The sequence below is a fragment of the Rutidosis leptorrhynchoides genome, chromosome 1 (assembly GCF_046630445.1).
Source record: "Rutidosis leptorrhynchoides isolate AG116_Rl617_1_P2 chromosome 1, CSIRO_AGI_Rlap_v1, whole genome shotgun sequence".
NCBI classification, from domain to species: Eukaryota; Viridiplantae; Streptophyta; class Magnoliopsida; order Asterales; family Asteraceae; genus Rutidosis; species Rutidosis leptorrhynchoides.
In genome coordinates this window covers 688284270-688308984 of record NC_092333.1, presented here as the reverse complement: position 1 = coordinate 688308984, position 24715 = coordinate 688284270, and the positions used below count along the sequence as shown (strand labels likewise).

General features: G+C 36.2%; 1 protein-coding gene across 1 annotated transcript in view; it reads right to left on the bottom strand.

Moving 5' to 3' along the window:
* Positions 1 to 418: 418 nt before the first annotated feature.
* The window catches only part of LOC139852489 (putative pentatricopeptide repeat-containing protein At3g15200), a 47719-nt gene continuing 23422 nt past the window's right edge, over positions 419 to 24715 (bottom strand). The window contains 3 exon segments of the mRNA XM_071841792.1: positions 419 to 850; positions 852 to 1085; positions 1087 to 1679. Coding sequence (XP_071697893.1) covers positions 419 to 850; positions 852 to 1085; positions 1087 to 1679 — 1259 coding nt within the window.

Below are 24715 nucleotides of genomic sequence, written 5' to 3'. Positions count from 1 at the left end.
TTAAAGGGCTTTTGGCCTATTGTTATCGAGTTGTCTTTTCCAACCTTGAGTTTGTGAGTTCGAGTCTCGATGTGGACAAAAATAATGTATATATTCGTGGAGTTATTTGTGTAGTGTGTGTGAGTTTGCCTTATAAAAATAAAATAACATGAAAATGTGAATCGCTGACAGCAAGCGTTCTCACTAATTTGTGTGTGGTGTTTGAGGCGGTTAACTATAGTTACAAGTAGCTTTAGGGCCAGATTAAGATTACGGCTTTGTCAGATTGTCAATGGTTTTCGCCTTCAATCGTCTTCTCGGCGACAAAATGATTGCGAATGATCATGCAGTTTCTATAAAGCCGGAAATCACAAGACGGATACTAATGTACTACTCCGTAATAGTTACTCATGTTAATAAAAATAAGCATTACTTTAAGCTAAAGTTTTTGGACACTTTTGTGATCTCTGATTTTCAACTTGATGTTAATAGCATCAACTAATAATTTAGTTCTTGGCTCCGAAACCATTCCCTTCGATATCATCGTGTTATAGTACGGCAGCGCTTCCTCTAACCACCCCTTATCATAAAGACCATGCACCATTATTGTATACGACCTCTGATCCAGTCCCAACCCATTGTTCTCCATTTTACACCATGTCGATTTCACCTTTTCTTCATCATCCCACCCCATGAAAAGCCTAAATAGCAAATTATAACTATCCCCCATCATCTCACAACCACTTTTCTCCATACTCTTTAAAATTCTATCAACTTCTTCCCCATTTTTGGCAACGTTCAACAAGTAACCACAAGTCCTCGCATTCGGTGAACAATCACCTCCTTTTCGTATCATCTCATTCAAAACTCAAAAGCTCGTTCACTTTTTCCATTCTTCGAATCTTGCATAAGTGCTTAATAAGAGAATTATAAGTAGCCACATCTGGACTACAATCTCGCTCGTTCATTTCTTTAAATACATCAAACGCCTGTGGGATTCGTTTCTTGAAACACAACCCATCGATAATGCAGTTACATATAGCCACATCTGGTTTATATATAGATGTGATAATATCATTCCAAAACCTTTTCGCTTTACGTAAACTAACCAAAAACACACCACCCGTTAAGAATGATGTTCATAGTCTGTATGTTATGTCGAAACTCATTCTTTTTCGAGTGGAATAAAAACTCTGCAGCCTCAACATGCTTGTAACGACATAACGATAACAAAAGCGTCTGAAAGGCTATTAAATCTAGCTCATGACCAAACTGTTTCCTCTTGTAAAAAATCTCAGTGGTTTCCTCTATCTTATGAGCGGCCGCATATCTGTTCACTACAATGCCATAAGTTCCTTCATTAATCAAACTTTTACTTCTGTTAGGCATTTCATCGAGCAGTTGGGGCACTTCATTAAAACGTTTCATTCGGCCTAAAATATCAAGCATTTCATTGAAAGAACCAGTTCCAGGTGAATAAACACGTGTTTTACACACCCAGTTAAAGAATACATAAGCTGATGTCCAATCAGAACGATGTCGACGAATCATATTAAGCACTAAATATTCATTTAGCGACCGTATTAATCGAGTAAGCGACTGTTCAATTTCGTTTATGGGTATCTGTGGGGTGATTTTCTTAAGTAGGATTTGGATTTCAAGGGCTTTGTTGTTTACAGGAGAGGGATTTGGATGTGTCACTGCAAATCTCAGAACTTAGATCGTGAAAAGCATTGCATCTTGAGATTAAATTCTGTTGAATGAGAAACGGAGACTGGTTTTGTTTGAATTGATGATTTGAGGAAGGAAAAAGATTTGAAATTTTAGGGAGTAAAGAAACGGACGAAAAATATTCCCTGAAGTGGGCTCATATTCGAGTGGATTAATGGGCGTCATGCCCTCGTCTATATTGGGTTTCTCTTTGGTGAAATGTAACGAGCGGGGGGTAATGGCATCGAAAGTTTGGAGCTTAATCGGGCCAGCTATGTATTGGGCGTTTTAGATCGCTAGAAATGAAGTGGTGTTCAACGGGTGTTATTTGTGTTGGGCCGGGGAGTGGTGAAATTTATAAACTTAAGGTGTTTTAATGGTAAGTGGAATGTGAGAGTCATCAATATTATGTTGGGATTGCACAGCCATGGTTTCTACTGTGAATGATGGTATTCGAAGATGATGCTCTGGATATCTTATGGTTCTATAAATGTTAAGTATGCATGTGTTTGTGTTTTACTAGATAAAGTTATAAAGTTAGGCATTTTGCTTTGTATTGGATTTTAATGTGTTTTAAGGTTTTAGTGCTAGTAGTAAATGAATCTATTAACCCATGTTGCTCCCATTTTATATCTCTCATCTTTTCACAATTTTTGTGAAAAATTGTTATTTATGTTACTCTGTTTTTTGCCTAGGAAAAAAAGGATAAAAAGGGAACAATTTGTGTTTAGAAATACAATCTTCATTAATGATACCGCAACCCGCAGGCGCACCACATATGTATGCGGAAAATCACTATTGTGCGTATGCGTGTTCTTGTGTGCGTTATGCGGCGTGCGAATGCCTTTGTTCCCGGTACGGCGGTTGCTTAGCTGTCAAGTAAATATCTTTTCCATAATTATATCCGTGATTCGGGGGAGTCAGTTATGGATGAGGTTATCATGATCTGGGACGGTTCTAGAATTAGGGTTTGCCTATAAATACAAACCCTAATCATCATTCACCGGACACAGCATATTACGTAACCATCACCTACGATACACATTACGTAAAAAAGCATCATTCAGCATCTTTTCAAGGTTAACAGGTTAGTCTTTCGTAAGCTAGTACCTACGACCTTATTTGGGGCCTCTTGATCGACGACCGTTATCGGAGGTGGACTTAATCACTTGGCCACCCCGCCGACATCATCATGTCGGCCAGGGTTATTCACGGTAGCCGGACCGGAGAGCCACGTTCTAAGATCCTTAAACCCCTCTACGTATTGAGCATGCATATTAAACCCTATGGTAAAAATATGCATGATCAAGTGGTGCTTTCATTGAGAGTCGAATTAATTCAAGACTGTTTAATTGCTTTTTCTTTTAAGGTTTTGAATTGTATGACTCGTTATTTACAAAATTTTTGAATTTTTTCTTTAACAGTGTCATGACTTCCGAGGAATCATCGGAACATACCCAAACAGATATTCAAAACGCACCGTCTGGTAGTCAACAAACACCGGTTATGACTACGGAGGCGGCTATTCAGGCGGGGTACACGATGTACCCTCCACCTATATCCGGCGAACCCTTTCAGAGGTACAAGCCGATATATTCAGACGGGATTACACCTGTCATAACCCGTCCTTAACCATAAGAACGTGTTAGATAACGTATGATTTCATTGCGAGGTATTGACCTCTATATGCGACATTTTTAAAAGAGAAACTGCATATATTATACATTACAAACCATAACCATTATTTTTGTTACAAGCTTTAGACAATAAAAAGATGATTATCGTTTAGCGATAATCTTCGACTTACAAACTTTACATATAATGATAACAACATGATTTCGAGCATATTTTACAACACAAATCCTTGGGTATGCAGTTTTATTTTTGACACAAATATGCGTACGCAAGATCCTGCTCAAATTCAACATAATGCAGCGGAAGCTTTAGTAATCACCTGAGAATAGACATGTTTTAAAACGTCAACATAAAGTTGGTGAGATATAGGTTTAGTGCCGGCAGCAATATATATATAGACCACAAGATTTCATATATAAACAGTTTAATAAAAATATTCTAAGTGGTTGAGCACTTGGTAACCATACTTAACATTTAATCACGTCGCATATTCCCTTTATTATGAAATCTTACTACACCGTACCAAGTGTAGTCACGAAACGAAGTACTGTGCAACCGTTGAATACTGGTCGTCCAGTCCGGTTGGGGTTGTCAGGCCCGATAGATCTATCAACAGGATTCGCGTTTACAATACCGCTGTAAATATTAGTTACCAAGCTACAGGGAAGTATGCCAGTGGTACAACTCAACGTAGAATATATTTTTCAGTTACTTGTGTCCATAACGTAAAACATAAAATACATGTATTCTCATCCCGAAATATTTAGAGTTTAAAAGTGGGACTATATACTCACTTTCGTCTTGAAGATATGTAATTTCGACTTGGTCTCCGATTGATATCACGAACCTATCCATATATAGTTTATCAATATATTTCTATTTTAAACAATCGTCACATATATATACTTTTTATACTTTTAATAGTTTTAATAATTTCTTAGTCCGTAGTTAGCAGTCCGATGTTAGTAATTCAATTTTAATGGTTCATTTTTAGGTGTTTAATAAACCCCCAATGAAATAAATAAAAACCCCCATCGTATATGTATTGGTCGAGATTAATCTTGACCCATGGTACCGGTGTTGTCAAATGACGTGTTGCGTACATAAAGTACCGGTGTTGTCAAATGACGTGTTGCGTACAATCATGGGATCTTATGATTAATCTTCTCGTATTGTTTACGGGTGATCCTGAACCATATAAAATTAAATTATGAGTACATATATATAAAATATCATGTTATTTTAAAAAGATGTGATTTATTTAATTTTCTCCAATTATTTTCGTAGCCAAACTAGTCTTAGATATCCGATCTCGTTTTGGTCATAGTTTCTTCGTTACAACTCCGTTTTCGTTGATTCAACTTGCCACTTCCTTGGATCGAGTCCCTCTTTAAGACTATGAACTGTAAATACCTTAGTTTGTATTCAAAATCACAGGTCATAGGTCAAACTTTAGTGAAACTTATGAAGTTAATCATTTTCCATCATGTAAACAACCTTAAATGATTATTTTTCTAAAAATACTTATACTTTGAGTTAAATCATGAAATTTTTATGTGTTATCATATTCATAGTAAAAATCATTTTTCCAGAAAATAAACCTCCAATTCAAAGTTTAAGATGGTTTTTAATTATCCAACCCAAAACAGCCCCCGGCTGCACTCCGACGTCATAAAAACAGTTTTTAAGGTGTTCTTTGAAAAACCAAGTTATACCTTGTTAAATTAGCATATTTTTAAGTTATATTACAGGTCTTGAAGTATTTTAAAAGTTAAGTTAGAAGGATCTATTTAGTTTGCGAACAAGTTTGAAATCATTCAAACTATGTTCTAGTTTATAAACTCTTATATATATAGCTATAAATATATGAATTGAAAAAGAGTTGAAGTAGAGTTTTTACCTCAAGTTTAAAATGTAAAGTTGCTGGAAAGAAGTAGTAAAATAAAAGTTGAGAGAGTTCTTGTAAGTGTGTGTGAAAATTGGAAGTAAAATTTGGAAAATGAATGTGTAAAAATGAGTTAGAAATGGTGCTTATTTATAGGCTTGAAAATTTGGTTTTTAGTGAAAATATCTAAGATAAGTTAAAATTTATTATGTCATGAATGACATATTATTCCAATAATTGAAGATTTCTATTGGTATATACCAATAGTAAATACTTCTAGAAGCTGTGTATAGTACCCTAGATATACGTATAGGATTATTGAGGAAACGGAACGAGAATTCAAATATAACTATCTTTTGTAAATATACTTATATTGTTTTATGTATAAAAGCCCTTTAAAAATGATTAAATACATTACTTATACGATATATGTATAAACATTATAAATCATCAGTATTTATGTCAAATAACGTTACGTATGGTTATTGTTTTGAAAACTTAAGTTAGTAGTTTCAAAATATACTTATGACTTTTTGTTATTAATACAAAATGAGATATTAAAACATCCTTAGATCATGTTAAATATGTATGTATAATTATCATATATTGTATAGTTCGTAATATCATCGGTCAAACTAGACGGTCAAACGTTGTGTAAAACTCTTTTCAAAAACATAAATCTTAACAATTTGGATTGCTTATCATGTTGGTAAGGTTTAATTTATATAAATATTAATCTTATAAGTATAGAACGATCGAAAAAGTGCGGGTCATTACAGTACCTACCCGTTAAATAAATTTCGTCCCGAAATTTTAAAATTGTACCTATTTTGCGTCATCGGAAAACAAGTGTGGATATTTTTGTTTCATTTGATCCTCTCGTTCCCAAGTAAACTCGGGACCCCTTCGAGCATTCCAACGAACCTTAACGATCGGTATGTTGCTCTGCTTGAGCCGTTTAACTTCACGATCCATGATTTCGATTGGTTTTTCGATGAATTGTAGTTTCTCGTCGACATGGATTTCTTCAAGAGGAATGGTGAGGTCTTCCTTTGCAAGATACTTCTTAAGGTTTGAGACGTGAAAGGTATTATGTACTCCGGCGAGTTGTTGCGGTAACTCGAGTCGATAAGCTACCGGTCCAATGCGTTCGATGATCTTGAACGGGCCTACATACCTTGGGTTTAGTTTACCCCTTTTTCCAAAACGTATTACACCTTTCCAAGGTGACACCTTTAACATAACCATGTCACCGATCTGAAACTCTAATGGTTTCCTTCGAACATCGGCGTAGCTCTTTTGGCGACTACGGGCTGTTTTCAATCTCTCCTTGATTTGTACTATCTTCTCAGTCGTTTCGTGTATGATCTCGGGACCAGTTAATTGTCGATCTCCTACTTCATTCCAACAAATAGGAGATCTACACTTCCTTCCGTACAATGCTTCGAATGGCGCAGCTTTAATGCTCGCATGATAACTATTATTATACGAGAATTCTGCTAATGGTAGATATTTATCCCATCCGTTTCCAAAATCGATCACACATGCCCTGAGCATGTCTTCAAGAGTCTGAATCGTTCTTTCACTCTGCCCGTCGGTTTGCGGATGATACGCGGTACTCATATCCAAACGAGTTCCTAGGGCCTCCTGTAGTGATTGCCAGAACTTTGATGTAAATCTACTATCACGATCGGATATAATGGAAATAGGTATTCCATGCCTTGAAACAACTTCCTTTATATACAATCGTAATAGTTTCTCCATTCTATCCGTTTCCTTTATAGGCAAGAAGTGTGCAGACTTGGTGAGACGATCAACAATCACCCAAATGGTGTCGTGTCCCCAGGCAGTCTTTGGTAACTTCGTGATGAAATCCATGGTAATACCATCCCATTTCCATTCTGGGATTTCTGGTTGTTGAAGTAACCCTGACGGCTTCTGGTGTTCAGCTTTGACTTTGGAACAAGTTAAACATTCCCCAACATATGTTGCAACGTCTGTCTTTAAATTAGGCCACCAATAATGTGTCTTAAGATCTTGGTACATCTTTCCAACTCCAGGATGTATCGAGTATCTTGTCTTATGTGCCTCATTTAATATCAACTTCCTTAATACACCCAACTTCGGTACCCAAATACGATTTGCAAAATATCTAATTCCATCTTCCCGCATAACGAGTTGCTTCTCATACTTCTTCATTATTTCATTTCTTATGTTTTCTTTAGTAAGTGCTTCTCGTTGAACTTCTTTGATTTGTGAGTTGAGATTCATGCGAATTTTTATGTTCATCGCTCGTACTCGAATTGGTTCTCGTTCCTTTCTGCTTAGAGCATCGGCCACCACGTTCGCCTTCCCGGGATGATAACGAATTTCACAATCATAGTCGTTTATCAGCTCGACCCACCTACGTTGCCTCATGTTCAGCTGTTTTTGATCGAAAATATGTTGAAGGCTTTTATGATCAGTAAACACAGTGCATTTAACTCCATACAAGTAGTGTCTCCATATCTTCAATGCAAACACGACTGCTCCCAGTTCTAGATCATGCGTCGTATAATTCCGCTCGTGAATCTTTAATTGTCGAGATGCGTATGCAATAACTTTCTTTCGTTGCATAAGAACACAACCAAAACCTTGTCGCGAAGCGTCACAATATATTTCAAAATCATCGTTCCCTTCAGGTAACGATAAAATAGGCGCCGTAGTTAACTTCTTCTTCAGTAATTGAAATGCGTTCTCCTGCTCCGAGGTCCATTCGTATTTCTTCCCTTTTTGCGTTAATGCTGTCAACGGCTTAGCTATTCGGGAAAAATCTTGAATAAACCTTCTATAATAACCGGCTAAACCCAAAAATTGGCGTATCTGCATTGGTGTTTTAGGAGTCTCCCATTTTTCAATGGCTTCAATTTTTGCTGGATCAACCTTAATTCCTTTGCTACTAACAACGTGGCCAAGAAATTGCACTTCTTTCAACCAGAAAGCACACTTAGAAAATTTAGCGTATAGCTGTTCTTTTCTCAACAACTCTAATATCAACCTTAAATGCTGCTCATGCTCTTGCTCACTCTTGGAATAGATAAGAATGTCATCAATGAAAACGATAACAAACTTATCTAAATATGGACTACAAACTCGATTCATGAGGTCCATGAATACAGCTGGCGCATTCGTCAATCCAAATGGCATGACCAAAAATTCGTAATGACCATAACGTGTCCGAAAAGCAGTTTTCGGAATGTCCTCTTCTTTGACACGTAGTTGATGATAGCCCGATCTTAGGTCGATTTTCGAATAAACACATGATCCCTGGAGTTGATCAAATAAGTCGTCAATTCTCGGTAGTGGATACCGATTTTTGATAGTTAACTTATTTAATTCACGATAATCTATACACATCCTAAAAGATCCATCTTTCTTTTTAACAAATAGAATCGGAGCTCCCCACGGTGAAGTACTTGGTCGTATGAATCCATGATCCAGTAATTCTTTTAACTGACTCTGAAGTTCTTTTAACTCGGACGGTGCAAGTCTATATGGAGCACGAGCCACTGGTGCGGCTCCTGGTACTAAATCTATTTGAAATTCTACAGATCTAAATGGAGGTAATCCCGGCAACTCTTCCGGAAAAACTTCAGGAAAATCTCTTGCCACAGGCACGTCGTTGATGCACTTCTCTTTTTCTTTCTTTTCGACTTTATTAACATGTGCTAAGATAGCATAGCACCCTTTCTTCAAGAACTTTTGAGCTTTCAAATAACTAATGAGTTTTAGCTTTGAGTTACCCTTCTCTCCATAAATCATCACCGGCATTCTATCCTTACAAGGAATGCGAATTGCCTTCTTGGCACACACAACTTCAGCTCCTACTTTGGACATCCAGTCCATGCCAACTATTACATCAAAACTTCCTAATTCTACGGGTATCAAGTCAATTTTAAACGTTTCTCCGGCTAAATTTATTTTACAATCACGGCAAATTTTATCGGCTTTAATTAGTTTACCATTAGCTAACTCAATCATGTACTTAGCATCGAGAGGTAATGATGAACAATTCAATTTAGCGTGAAAGTCTCTACACACGTAACTTCTATCAGCACCAGTATCAAATATAATAGATGCGGATAAGTTATTAATGGTAAACGTACCCGTAACAAGCTCCGGGTCTTCACATGCCTCTTTAGCATTAATAACAAATGCTCTTCCACGTGCAGGTCCGATATTCTTCTCTGGATTCGGGCACTGGCTCTTATAGTGGCCTTGTTTTCCACACCCAAAACAAGTAATGGTAGCCAAAGCAGTTCTATTTGCGTTGGTGGCAGGAGTCTTGGCACCATTTGTATTCGTAACGAGAGCCCTACAATCTTCAGCAAGATGACCCTGTCGATTACATTTGTTGCATACCACACTACAGTAACCAAAGTGATGTTTGTGACATCGGTTGCATAAAGGACTTTGTCCTTTGTAACCAAAACCTGAACCACTACCCGCACCTTTCGGGGTTTCTTGTTTCTTAAAAGTTTGTTGTTGATTACCTCGATCATAGCTTCCATTCCACTTTCTCTTGTTACCTGATACCTTCACATCAGTATTGAATGCTTTCTTATCCAAAATGACCTGATCCATTAGCTCGTTTGCCATGGTTATAGCTTCATGAATTGTCTTAGGTTTCGATGCTGTAACATTTGCCTTGACCTTTTTGGGCAAACCATCTTTGTACATTTCAATCTTCCGTTCTTCGGTTGGAACCAATTCAGGACATAGCAAAACTAATTCCATGAATCGCTGATTGTAGTTGGTGATTTCAGTACCAATAACCTTCAGACTTCGTAACTCATCTTCCAACTTCCTAACCTCGTTCCTTGGACAATATTCATTGATTAACATTGTTTTGAATTCTTCCCACGGAGTATCATAAGCTACATCTCCTCCTACAGCCTTCACATAATTTTTCCACCACGTGAGTGCACTATCTTGTAAAGTGCACGATGCGTATTTGGTCATGTCCTTTTCAACACAACCACTGATTTTGAACACAGTTTCCATCTTTTCTATCCACCGGGTTAAACCGATCGGTCCTTCTGTTCCACTGAATGATGAGGGCTTGCAAGCTTGAAAAGTTTTGTAAGTGCACCCCACACGAGGATTTGGGTTAACTGCAGCACCTCTTGCAGCCTCGACCCATAACATTCTGTCGTTCACTCGCTGATTGATGAGTTCCTGGATTTCTTGTTCCGTCATTCGGTTCAATCGCGCCATATTCTTCTATAAGAATGAAAAGAAAATAATTATTCACATGGAATATTATAGATGTAGTGTATATTTACAGTACATTATAGCTTATTAATAATATGAACCAGGTATTATTATAAAAGCCTTTTCTTCTTATTAGCGTTTTATAATTATATCTAGGGTAGTACCTACCCGTTAATGTTCATACTTAATAGCTTAGTACCGAACCAATTACTACAATCTAAATAATACTTAACCATGGAAAATTATTGCATTTCACACTTCACTATTTTACATATGCTTATCTTACATCGAACATTAAGCAAACCACACTAATAATATTATACAAAACATTATATGATCCCATGGTTTAATACGGCAGCGCATCGTTTGGTCTATTTTCTAGGACGTTTAGTTCCAATGAATGGCCTAACGCTTATCCTAGCTGTCTGCCTATATTTTGGTGGTGGGGCTGAAGAACTAGATGCCGGGACAGCACGAATAGGAATAGCGGGAATAGGGGTGGTAGTGTTTAGTGGAGTTGGTGCCACATCATCCTCCCTAAACTCGGGATTTGAATTTTCTAATTCATTAGCTTTTCGTTTCTTTCCTTGTTCGAACTTGTCTTTCGTAATTTCCTCGGGTTCACTTTCCTCCTCGGGTTCACTTTCCAGATTTTCTATAGTTGGTTCATCCGGAATTTGTGAGTCTTCCCCAAAGATATTATTTTCGTCATCGGATAGGTTAATGACTGGAACACCATCTGAAGATTCTGATTCGGAGTCGCTGAATGTGATAATAAGTTTTGAGCCCGACATCTATCACACCACAACTAACTCATTAGTACTACATAATATTTACATATAAATTTTAACCAACAGTGATAAGCAATGGTTTTTGAAATCAGACCCGGTCAAAGTCCAGACTTACTAATGTATCCTAACGACTTATCAGTTAGACACACTAATGCAAACCTGGTTCGCTAAGACCACCGCTCTGATACCACATGTCATAACCCGTCATTAACCATAAGAACGTGTTAGATAACGTATGATTTCATTGCGAGGTATTGACCTCTATATGCGACATTTTTAAAAGAGAAACTGCATATATTATACATTACAAACCATAACCATTATTTTTGTTACAAGCTTTAGACAATAAAAAGATGATTATCGTTTAGCGATAATCTTCGACTTACAAACTTTACATATAATGATAACAACATGATTTCGAGCATATTTTACAACACAAATCCTTGGGTATGCAGTTTTATTTTTGACACAAATATGCGTACGCAAGATCCTGCTCAAATTCAACATAATGCAGCGGAAGCTTTAGTAATCACCTGAGAATAGACATGTTTTAAAACGTCAACATAAAGTTGGTGAGATATAGGTTTAGTGCCGGCAGCAATATATATATAGACCACAAGATTTCATATATAAACAGTTTAATAAAAATATTCTAAGTGGTTGAGCACTTGGTAACCATACTTAACATTTAATCACGTCGCATATTCCCTTTATTATGAAATCTTACTACACCGTACCAAGTGTAGTCACGAAACGAAGTACTGTGCAACCGTTGAATACTGGTCGTCCAGTCCGGTTGGGGTTGTCAGGCCCGATAGATCTATCAACAGGATTCGCGTTTACAATACCGCTGTAAATATTAGTTACCAAGCTACAGGGAAGTATGCCAGTGGTACAACTCAACGTAGAATATATTTTTCAGTTACTTGTGTCCATAACGTAAAACATAAAATACATGTATTCTCATCCCGAAATATTTAGAGTTTAAAAGTGGGACTATATACTCACTTTCGTCTTGAAGATATGTAATTTCGACTTGGTCTCCGATTGATATCACGAACCTATCCATATATAGTTTATCAATATATTTCTATTTTAAACAATCGTCACATATATATACTTTTTATACTTTTAATAGTTTTAATAATTTCTTAGTCCGTAGTTAGCAGTCCGATGTTAGTAATTCAATTTTAATGGTTCATTTTTAGGTGTTTAATAAACCCCCAATGAAATAAATAAAAACCCCCATCGTATATGTATTGGTCGAGATTAATCTTGACCCATGGTACCGGTGTTGTCAAATGACGTGTTGCGTACATAAAGTACCGGTGTTGTCAAATGACGTGTTGCGTACAATCATGGGATCTTATGATTAATCTTCTCGTATTGTTTACGGGTGATCCTGAACCATATAAAATTAAATTATGAGTACATATATATAAAATATCATGTTATTTTAAAAAGATGTGATTTATTTAATTTTCTCCAATTATTTTCGTAGCCAAACTAGTCTTAGATATCCGATCTCGTTTTGGTCATAGTTTCTTCGTTACAACTCCGTTTTCGTTGATTCAACTTGCCACTTCCTTGGATCGAGTCCCTCTTTAAGACTATGAACTGTAAATACCTTAGTTTGTGAAATGTCCCGTTCTTATTGATTAAAAACGTTCCATATTAATTGATTTCGTTGCGAGGTTTTGACCTCTATATGAGACGTTTTTCAAAGACTGCATTCATTTTTAAACAAACCATAACCTTTATTTCATCAATAAAGGTTTAAAAAGCTTTACGTAGATTATCAAATAATGATAATTTAAAATATCCTGTTTACACACGACCATTACATAATGGTTTACAATACAAATATGTTACAACAAAATAAGTTTCTTGAATGCAGTTTTTACACAATATCATACAAGCATGGACTCCAAATCTTGTCCTTATTTAAGTATGCGACAGCGGAAGCTCTTAATAATCACCTGAGAATAAACATGCTTAAAACGTCAACAAAAATGTTGGTAAGTTATAGGTTTAACCTATATATATCAAATCGTAACAATAGACCACAAGATTTCATATTTCAATACACATCCCATACATAGAGATAAAAATCATTCATATGGTGAACACCTGGTAACCGACAATAACAAGATGCATATATAAGAATATCCCCATCATTCCGGGACACCCTTCGGATATGATATAAATTTCGAAGTACTAAAGCATCCGGTACTTTGGATGGGGTTTGTTAGGCCCAATAGATCTATCTTTAGGATTCGCGTCAATTAGGGTGTCTGTTCCCTAATTCTTAGATTACCAGACTTAATAAAAAGGGGCATATTCGATTTCGATAATTCAACCATAGAATGTAGTTTCACGTACTTGTGTCTATTTTGTAAATCATTTATAAAACCTGCATGTATTCTCATCCCAAAAATATTAGATTTTAAAAGTGGGACTATAACTCACTTTCACAGATTTTTACTTCGTCGGGAAGTAAGACTTGGCCACTGGTTGATTCACGAACCTATAACAATATATACATATATATCAAAGTATGTTCAAAATATATTTACAACACTTTTAATATATTTTGATGTTTTAAGTTTATTAAGTCAGCTGTCCTCGTTAGTAACCTACAACTAGTTGTCCACAGTTAGATGTACAGAAATAAATCGATAAATATTATCTTGAATCAATCCACGACCCAGTGTATACGTATCTCAGTATTGATCACAACTCAAACTATATATATTTTGGAATCAACCTCAACCCTGTATAGCTAACTCCAACATTCACATATAGAGTGTCTATGGTTGTTCCGAAATATATATAGATGTGTCGACATGATAGGTCGAAACATTGTATACGTGTCTATGGTATCTCAAGATTACATAATATATAATACAAGTTGATTAAGTTATGGTTGGAATAGATTTGTTACCAATTTTCACGTAGCTAAAATGAGAAAAATTATCCAATCTTGTTTTACCCATAACTTCTTCATTTTAAATCCGTTTTGAGTGAATCAAATTGCTATGGTTTCATATTGAACTCTATTTTATGAATCTAAACAAAAAAAGTATAGGTTTCTAGTCGGAAAAATAAGTTACAAGTCGTTTTTGTAAAGGTAGTCATTTCAGTCGAAAGAACGACGTCTAGATGACCATTTTAGAAAACATACTTCCACTTTGAGTTTAACCATAATTTTTGGATATAGTTTCATGTTCATAATAAAAATCATTTTCTCAGAATAACAACTTTTAAATCAAAGTTTATCATAGTTTTTAATTAACTAACCCAAAACAGCCCGCGGTGTTACTACGACGGCGTAAATCCGGTTTTACGGTGTTTTTCGTGTTTCCAGGTTTTAAATCATTAAGTTAGCATATCATATAGATATAGAACATGTGTTTAGTTGATTTTAAAAGTCAAGTTAGAAGGATTAACTTTTGTTTGCGAACAAGTTTAGAATTAACTAAACTATGTTCTAGTGATTACAAGTTTAAACCTTCGAATAAGATAGCTTTATATGTATGAATCGAATGATGTTATGAACATCATTACTACCTTAAGTTCCTTGGATGAACCTACTGGAAAAGAGAAAAATGGATCTAGCTTCAATGGATCCTTGGATGGCTCAAAGTTCTTGAAGCAAAATCATGACACGAAAACAAGTTCAAGTAAGATCATCACTTGAAATAAGATTGTTATAGTTATAGAAATTGAACCAAAGTTTGAATATGATTATTACCTTGTATTAGAATGGTAACCTACTGTAAGAAACAAAGATTTCTTGAGGTTGGATGATCACCTTACAAGATTGGAAGTGAGCTAGCAAACTTGAAAGTATTCTTGATTTTATGAAACTAGAACTTTTGGAATTTATGAAGAACACTTAGAACTTGAAGATAGAACTTGAGAGAGTTCAATTAGATGAATAAAATTGAAGAATGAAAGTGTTTGTAGGTGTTTTTGGTCGTTGGTGTATGGATTAGATATAAAGGATATGTAATTTTGTTTTCATGTAAATAAGTCATGAATGATTACTCATATTTTTGTAATCTTATGAGATATTTCATGCTAGTTGCCAAATGATGGTTCCCACATGTGTTAGGTGACTCACATGGGCTGCTAAGAGCTGATCATTGGAGTGTATATACCAATAGTACATACATCTAAAAGCTGTGTATTGTACGAGTACGAATACGGGTGCATACGAGTAGAATTGTTGATGAAACTGAACGAGAATGTAATTGTAAGCATTTTTGTTAAGTAGAAGTATTTTGATAAGTGTATTGAAGTCTTTCAAAAGTGTATAAATACATATTAAAACACTACATGTATATACATTTTAACTGAGTCGTTAAGTCATCGTTAGTCGTTACATGTAAGTGTTGTTTTGAAACCTTTAGGTTAACGATCTTGTTAAATGTTGTTAACCCAATGTTTATAATATCAAAAGAGATTTTAAATTATTATATTATCATGATATTATGATGTACGAATATCTCTTAATATGATATATATACATTAAATGTCGTTACAACGATAAACGTTACATATATGTCTCGTTTCAAAATCATTAAGTTAGTAGTCTTGTTTTTACATATGTAGTTCATTGTTAATATAATTAATGATATGTTTACTTATCATAATATCATGTTAACTATATATATAACCATATATATGTCATCATATAGTTTTTTTACAAGTTTTAACGTTCGTGAATCACCGGTCAACTTGGGTGGTCAATTGTCTATATGAAACCTATTTCAATTAATCAAGTCTTAACAAGTTTGATTGCTTAACATGTTGGAAACATTTAATCATGTAAACATCAATCTCAATTAATATATATAAACATGGAAAAGTTCGGGTCACTACAGTACCTACCCGTTAAATAAATTTCGTCCCGAAATTTTAAGCTGTTGAAGGTGTTGACGAATCTTCTGGAAATAGATGCGGGTATTTCTTCTTCATCTGATCTTCACGCTCCCAGGTGAACTCGGGTCCTCTACGAGCATTCCATCGAACCTTAACAATTGGTATCTTGTTTTGCTTAAGTCTTTTAACCTCACGATCCATTATTTCGACGGGTTCTTCGATGAATTGGAGTTTTTCGTTGATTTGGATTTCATCTAACGGAATAGTGAGATCTTCTTTAGCAATACATTTCTTCAAATTCGAGACGTGGAAAGTGTTATGTACAGCCGCGAGTTGTTGAGGTAACTCAAGTCGGTAAGCTACTGGTCCGACACGATCAATAATCTTGAATGGTCCAATATACCTTGGATTTAATTTCCCTCGTTTACCAAATCGAACAACGCCTTTCCAAGGTGAAACTTTAAGCATGACCATCTCTCCAATTTCAAATTCTATATCTTTTCTTTTAATGTCAGCGTAGCTCTTTTGTCGACTTTGGGCGGTTTTCAACCGTTGTTGAATTTGGATGATCTTCTCGGTAGTTTCTTGTATAATCTCCGGACCCGTAATCTGTCTATCCCCCACCTCACTCCAACAAATCGGAGACCTGCACTTTCTACCATAAAGTGCTTCAAACGGCGCCATCTCAATGCTTGAATGGTAGCTGTTGTTGTAGGAAAATTCTGCTAACGGTAGATGTCGATCCCAACTGTTTCCGAAATCAATAACACATGCTCGTAGCATGTCTTCAAGCGTTTGTATCGTCCTTTCGCTCTGCCCATCAGTTTGTGGATGATAGGCAGTACTCATGTCTAGACGAGTTCCTAATGCTTGCTGTAATGTCTGCCAGAATCTTGAAATAAATCTGCCATCCCTATCAGAGATAATAGAGATTGGTATTCCATGTCTGGAGACGACTTCCTTCAAATACAGTCGTGCTAACTTCTCCATCTTGTCATCTTCTCTTATTGGTAGGAAGTGTGCTGATTTGGTGAGACGATCAACTATTACCCAAATAGTATCAAAACCACTTGCAGTCCTTGGCAATTTAGTGATGAAATCCATGGTAATGTTTTCCCATTTCCATTTCGGGATTTCGGGTTGTTGAAGTAGACCTGATGGTTTCTGATGCTCAGCTTTGACCTTAGAACACGTCAAACATTCTCCTACGTATTTAGCAACATCGGCTTTCATACCCGGCCACCAAAAATGTTTCTTGAGATCCTTGTACATCTTCCCCGTTCCAGGATGTATTGAGTATCTGGTTTTATGAGCTTCTCTAAGTACCATTTCTCTCATATCTCCAAATTTTGGTACCCAAATCCTTTCAGCCCTATACCGGGTTCCGTCTTCCCAAATATTAAGATGCTTCTCCGATCCTTTGGGTATTTCATCCTTTAAATTTCCCTCTTTTAAAACTCCTTGTTGCGCCTCCTTTATTTGAGTAGTAATGTTATTATGAATCATTATATTCATAGATTTTACTCGAATGGGTTCTCTATCCTTCCTGCTCAAGGCATCGGCTACCACATTTGCCTTCCCCGGGTGGTAACGAATCTCAAAATCGTAATCATTCAATAATTCAATCCACCTACGCTGCCTCATATTCAGTTGTTTCTGATTAAATATGTGTTGAAGACTTTTGTGGTCGGTATATATAATACTTTTGACCCCATATAAGTAGTGCCTCCAAGTCTTTAATGCAAAAACAACCGCGCCTAATTCCAAATCATGCGTCGTATAATTTTGTTCGTGAATCTTCAATTGTCTAGACGCATAAGCAATCACCTTCGTTCGTTGCATTAATACACAACCGAGACCTTGCTTTGATGCGTCACAATAAATCACAAAATCATCATTCCCTTCAGGCAATGACAATATAGGTGCCGTAGTTAGCTTTTTCTTCAATAACTGAAACGCTTTCTCTTGTTCATCATTCCATTCAAATTTCTTCCCTTTATGCGTTAATGCAGTCAAGGGTTTTGCTATTCTGGAAAAGTCTTGGATGAACCTTCTGTAGTAACCAGCTAGTCCTAAAAATTGGCGTATGTGTTTCGGAGTTTTCGGGGTTTCCCACTTTTCAACAGTTTCTATCTTTGCCGGATCCACCTTAATACCTTCTTTGTTCACTATGTGACCGAGGAATTGAACTTCTTCCAACCAAAATGCACACTTTGAAAACTTAGCGTACAATTCTTCCTTCCTCAATACTTCTAACACCTTTCTCAAATGTTCACCGTGTTCTTGGTCATTCTTTGAGTAAATAAGTATGTCATCAATGAAAACAATGACAAACTTGTCAAGGTATGGTCCACACACTCGGTTCATAAGGTCCATGAACACAGCTGGTGCATTAGTTAAACCAAACGGCATGACCATAAACTCGTAATGACCGTAACGTGTTCTGAAAGCAGTCTTTGGAATATCATCTTCTTTCACCCGCATTTGATGATACCCGGAACGTAAGTCAATCTTTGAATAAACAGACGAGCCTTGTAGTTGATCAAATAAGTCGTCGATTCTCGGTAGTGGGTAGCGGTTCTTGATGGTAAGTTTGTTCAACTCTCGGTAGTCGATACACAACCTGAATGTACCATCTTTCTTCTTGACAAACAAAACAGGAGCTCCCCACGGTGATGTGCTTGGTCGAATGAAACCACGCTCTAAAAGTTCTTGTAATTGGCTTTGCAGTTCTTTCATCTCGCTGGGTGCGAGTCTGTAAGGAGCACGAGCTATTGGTGCAGCTCCTGGTACAAGATCTATTTGAAATTCAACGGATCGATGTGGGGGTAATCCCGGTAATTCTTTCGGAAATACATCGGGAAATTCTTTTGCAATGGGAACATCATTGATGCTCTTTTCTTCAGTTTGTACTTTCTCGACGTGTGCTAAAACAGCATAGCAACCTTTTCTTATTAGTTTTTGTGCCTTCAAATTACTAATAAGATGTAGCTTCGTGTTGCCCTTTTCTCCGTACACCATTAAGGGTTTTCCTTTTTCTCGTATAATGCGAATTGCATTTTTGTAACAAACGATCTCCGCTTTCACTTCTTTCAACCAGTCCATACCGATTATCACATCAAAACTCCCTAACTCTACTGGTATCAAATCAATCTTAAATGTTTCGCTAACCAGTTTAATTTCTCGATTCCGACATATATTATCTGCTGAAATTAATTTACCATTTGCTAATTCGAGTAAAAATTTACTATCCAAAGGCGTCAATGGACAACTTAATTTAGCACAAAAATCTCTACTCATATAGCTTCTATCCGCACCCGAATCAAATAAAACGTAAGCAGATTTATTGTCAATAAGAAATGTACCCGTAACAAGCTCCGGGTCTTCCTGTGCCTCTACCGCATTAATATTGAAAACTCTTCCACGGCCTTGTCCATTCGTGTTCTCCTGGTTCGGGCAATTTCTAATAATGTGGCCTGGTTTTCCACATTTATAACAAACTACATTGGCATGACTTGCTCCGACACTACTTGCTCCGCCATTACTCGTTCCGACACCATTTGTTCCTTTCGTTCTATTAACCCCTGGTCCGTAGACCTCACACTTCGCCGCGCTATGACCATTTCTTTTACACTTGTTGCAAAATTTGGTGCAGAACCCCGAGTGATTCTTTTCACACCTTTGGCATAGTTGCTTCTGATAGTTGTTGTTGTTGCGGTTATTATTGTTGTTGGGATGATTGTTGTAGTTGCTGTTGTTGTTGTTGTTGTTGTTGTTGGGCCGTTTGTTGTAGTTGCGATTGATGTTGCGATTGTTGGGATAATTGTTGCGATTATTGTTGTAATTGCTGTTGTTGTTGTATTGGTGATTCTTATCACCGTTTTCCTCCCACTTTCTTTTGACTTGCTTCACATTGGCCTCTTCAGCAGTCTGTTCTTTAATTCTTTCTTCAATCTGGTTCACTAGTTTGTGAGCCATTCTACATGCCTGTTGTATGGAGGCGGGCTCGTGTGAACTTATATCTTCTTGGATTCTTTCCGGTAATCCTTTCACAAACGCGTCGATCTTCTCTTCCTCATCTTCGAATGCTCCCGGACACAATAGGCACAATTCTGTGAATCGTCTTTCGTACGTGGTAATATCATATCCTTGGGTTCGTAACCCTCTAAGTTCTGTCTTGAGCTTATTGACCTCGGTTCTGGGACGGTACTTCTCGTTCATCAAGTGCTTGAATGCTGACCACGGTAGTGCATACGCATCATCTTGTCCCACTTGCTCTAGATAGGTATTCCACCATGTTAACGCAGAACCTGTGAAGGTATGCGTAGCGTACTTCACTTTGTCCTCTTCAGTACACTTACTTATGGCAAACACCGATTCAACCTTCTCGGTCCACCGTTTCAATCCGATCGGTCCTTCGGTTCCATCAAATTCCAAAGGTTTGCAGGCAGTGAATTCTTTGTAGGTGCATCCTACACGATTTCCTGTACTGCTAGATCCAAGGTTATTGTTGGTATGTAGCGCAGCCTGTACTGCGGCTATGTTTGAAGCTAGAAAAGTACGGAATTCCTCTTCATTCATATTCACGGTGTGTCGAGTAGTCGGTGCCATTTCCTTCAAAATAGTTAAATGGAACAAGTTAATCATACAGAATATTAAGAGTAGTTAATAGTATTTCGTAGCATAATATGAACTCATTTATAAAAGCTTTTTCTTCATATTAGCGTTTTATAAGTTTAAATTCGGGTAGTACCTACCCGTTAAGTTCATACTTAGTAGCTAATATACAATTCAACTACTACAATTCTATATGAAAAACTGATTGTAATAATATTTCGCGTTCAAACTTTTATACAATATTTTACAAACTTACAATACCGCTTATTTTACATAAAGCATGAAATATAGCACACAATAACTTTGATACAAGATAGTTGTGAAGACAATTCTAGCTAGTACACAAGTCGTTCGGCAAAGGCAATAAAGACACGTAATTCATACGTCCAGAAACAAGTCATGCATTCTGGTTTTACTAGGACTATTTCCCATCCTTGGTCTTGTGCAACATAACCGTTATGGCCGTTGATAAGACAGCGTGTTGTAACGTCATCAAAGGGACGAGGGTTACGTAATGTCCAACAGTCCCGTAATAATCTAAAAACCTCATTTCTTACCCCAATTACCGACTCCGTCACTTGTGGAAACGTTTTGTTTAATAGTTGTAGCCCGATGTTCTTGTTCTCACTTTGGTGAGAAGCGAACATTACTAATCCGTAAGCATAACATGCTTCTTTATGTTGCATGTTAGCCGCTTTTTCTAAATCACGAAGTCCAATATTCGGATATATTGAGTCAAAATAATTTCTTAACCCGTTGCGTAAAATAGCATTTGGGTTCCCCGCAATATATGCGTCAAAGTAAACACATCGTAACTTATGGGTTTCCCAATGTGATATCCCCCATCTTTCAAACGAAAGTCTCTTATAAACCAAGACATTCTTGGAACGTTCTTCGAATGTCTTACAAACTGATCTCGCCTTAAATAGTTGTGCCGAAGAATTCTGGCCGACTCTAGACAAGATTTCATCAATCATGTCTCCGGGTAGGTCTCTTAAAATATTGGGTTGTCTATCCATTTTGTGTTTTTAAACTGTAAAATAGACAAGAGTTAGATTCATAAAAAAAATACTTATTAATACAAGCAATTTTTACATATATCATAAAGCATAAGAACACTATATTCCATATATTACACCACACGAATACAACTATCTTATTCCGACTCGCTCGTTTCTTCTTCTTCTTCGGTTTTGGTTCGTTTTGCCAAGTTTCTAGGGATATATGATGTTCCCCTAATACGAGCCGTCGTTGTCCACATTGGTTTAGAAAAACCTGGTGGTTTAGAGGTTCCCGGGTCATTGTTACAACTTAAGGACTTCGGGGGTTGACGATACATATAAAGTTCATCGGGGTTGGAATTAGATTTCTCTATTTTTATGCCCTTTCCCTTATTATTTTCTTTTGCCTTTTTAAATTCAGTTGGGGTAATTTCTATAACATCATCGGAATTCTCGTCGAAATCCGATTCATCGGAGAATTGGTAATTCTCCCAATATTTTGCTTCCTTGGCGGAAACACCATTGACCATAATTAACTTTGGTCGGTTGGTTGAGGATTTTCTTTTACTTAACCGTTTTATTATTTCCCCCACCGGTTCTATTTCTTCATCCGGTTCCGATTCTTCTTCCGGTTCCGATTCTTCTTCCGGTTCCGACTCTTCTTCCGGTTCCTCTTCGGGAACTTGTGAATCAGTCCACAAATCATTCCAATTTACATTTGACTCTTCATTATTATTAGGTGAGTCAATGGGACTTGTTCTAGAGGTAGACATCTATCACATAATATCAAACACGTTAAGAGATTAATATATCACATAATATTCATATGTTAAAAATATATAGTTTCCAACAAAAATGTTAAGCAATCATTTTTAAAGAAAACACGGTCGAAGTCCAGACTCACTAATGCATCCTAACAAACTCGATAAGACACACTAATGCAAATTTTCTGGTTCTCTAAGACCAACGCTCTGATACCAACTGAAATGTCCCGTTCTTATTGATTAAAAACGTTCCATATTAATTGATTTCGTTGCGAGGTTTTGACCTCTATATGAGACGTTTTTCAAAGACTGCATTCATTTTTAAACAAACCATAACCTTTATTTCATCAATAAAGGTTTAAAAAGCTTTACGTAGATTATCAAATAATGATAATCTAAAATATCCTGTTTACACACGACCATTACATAATGGTTTACAATACAAATATGTTACAACAAAATAAGTTTCTTGAATGCAGTTTTTACACAATATCATACAAGCATGGACTCCAAATCTTGTCCTTATTTAAGTATGCGACAGCGGAAGCTCTTAATAATCACCTGAGAATAAACATGCTTAAAACGTCAACAAAAATGTTGGTAAGTTATAGGTTTAACCTATATATATCAAATCGTAACAATAGACCACAAGATTTCATATTTCAATACACATCCCATACATAGAGATAAAAATCATTCATATGGTGAACACCTGGTAACCGACAATAACAAGATGCATATATAAGAATATCCCCATCATTCCGGGACACCCTTCGGATATGATATAAATTTCGAAGTACTAAAGCATCCGGTACTTTGGATGGGGTTTGTTAGGCCCAATAGATCTATCTTTAGGATTCGCGTCAATTAGGGTGTCTGTTCCCTAATTCTTAGATTACCAGACTTAATAAAAAGGGGCATATTCGATTTCGATAATTCAACCATAGAATGTAGTTTCACGTACTTGTGTCTATTTTGTAAATCATTTATAAAACCTGCATGTATTCTCATCCCAAAAATATTAGATTTTAAAAGTGGGACTATAACTCACTTTCACAGATTTTTACTTCGTCGGGAAGTAAGACTTGGCCACTGGTTGATTCACGAACCTATAACAATATATACATATATATCAAAGTATGTTCAAAATATATTTACAACACTTTTAATATATTTTGATGTTTTAAGTTTATTAAGTCAGCTGTCCTCGTTAGTAACCTACAACTAGTTGTCCACAGTTAGATGTACAGAAATAAATCGATAAATATTATCTTGAATCAATCCACGACCCAGTGTATACGTATCTCAGTATTGATCACAACTCAAACTATATATATTTTGGAATCAACCTCAACCCTGTATAGCTAACTCCAACATTCACATATAGAGTGTCTATGGTTGTTCCGAAATATATATAGATGTGTCGACATGATAGGTCGAAACATTGTATACGTGTCTATGGTATCTCAAGATTACATAATATATAATACAAGTTGATTAAGTTATGGTTGGAATAGATTTGTTACCAATTTTCACGTAGCTAAAATGAGAAAAATTATCCAATCTTGTTTTACCCATAACTTCTTCATTTTAAATCCGTTTTGAGTGAATCAAATTGCTATGGTTTCATATTGAACTCTATTTTATGAATCTAAACAAAAAAAGTATAGGTTTCTAGTCGGAAAAATAAGTTACAAGTCGTTTTTGTAAAGGTAGTCATTTCAGTCGAAAGAACGACGTCTAGATGACCATTTTAGAAAACATACTTCCACTTTGAGTTTAACCATAATTTTTGGATATAGTTTCATGTTCATAATAAAAATCATTTTCTCAGAATAACAACTTTTAAATCAAAGTTTATCATAGTTTTTAATTAACTAACCCAAAACAGCCCGCGGTGTTACTACGACGGCGTAAATCCGGTTTTACGGTGTTTTTCGTGTTTCCAGGTTTTAAATCATTAAGTTAGCATATCATATAGATATAGAACATGTGTTTAGTTGATTTTAAAAGTCAAGTTAGAAGGATTAACTTTTGTTTGCGAACAAGTTTAGAATTAACTAAACTATGTTCTAGTGATTACAAGTTTAAACCTTCGAATAAGATAGCTTTATATGTATGAATCGAATGATGTTATGAACATCATTACTACCTTAAGTTCCTTGGATGAACCTACTGGAAAAGAGAAAAATG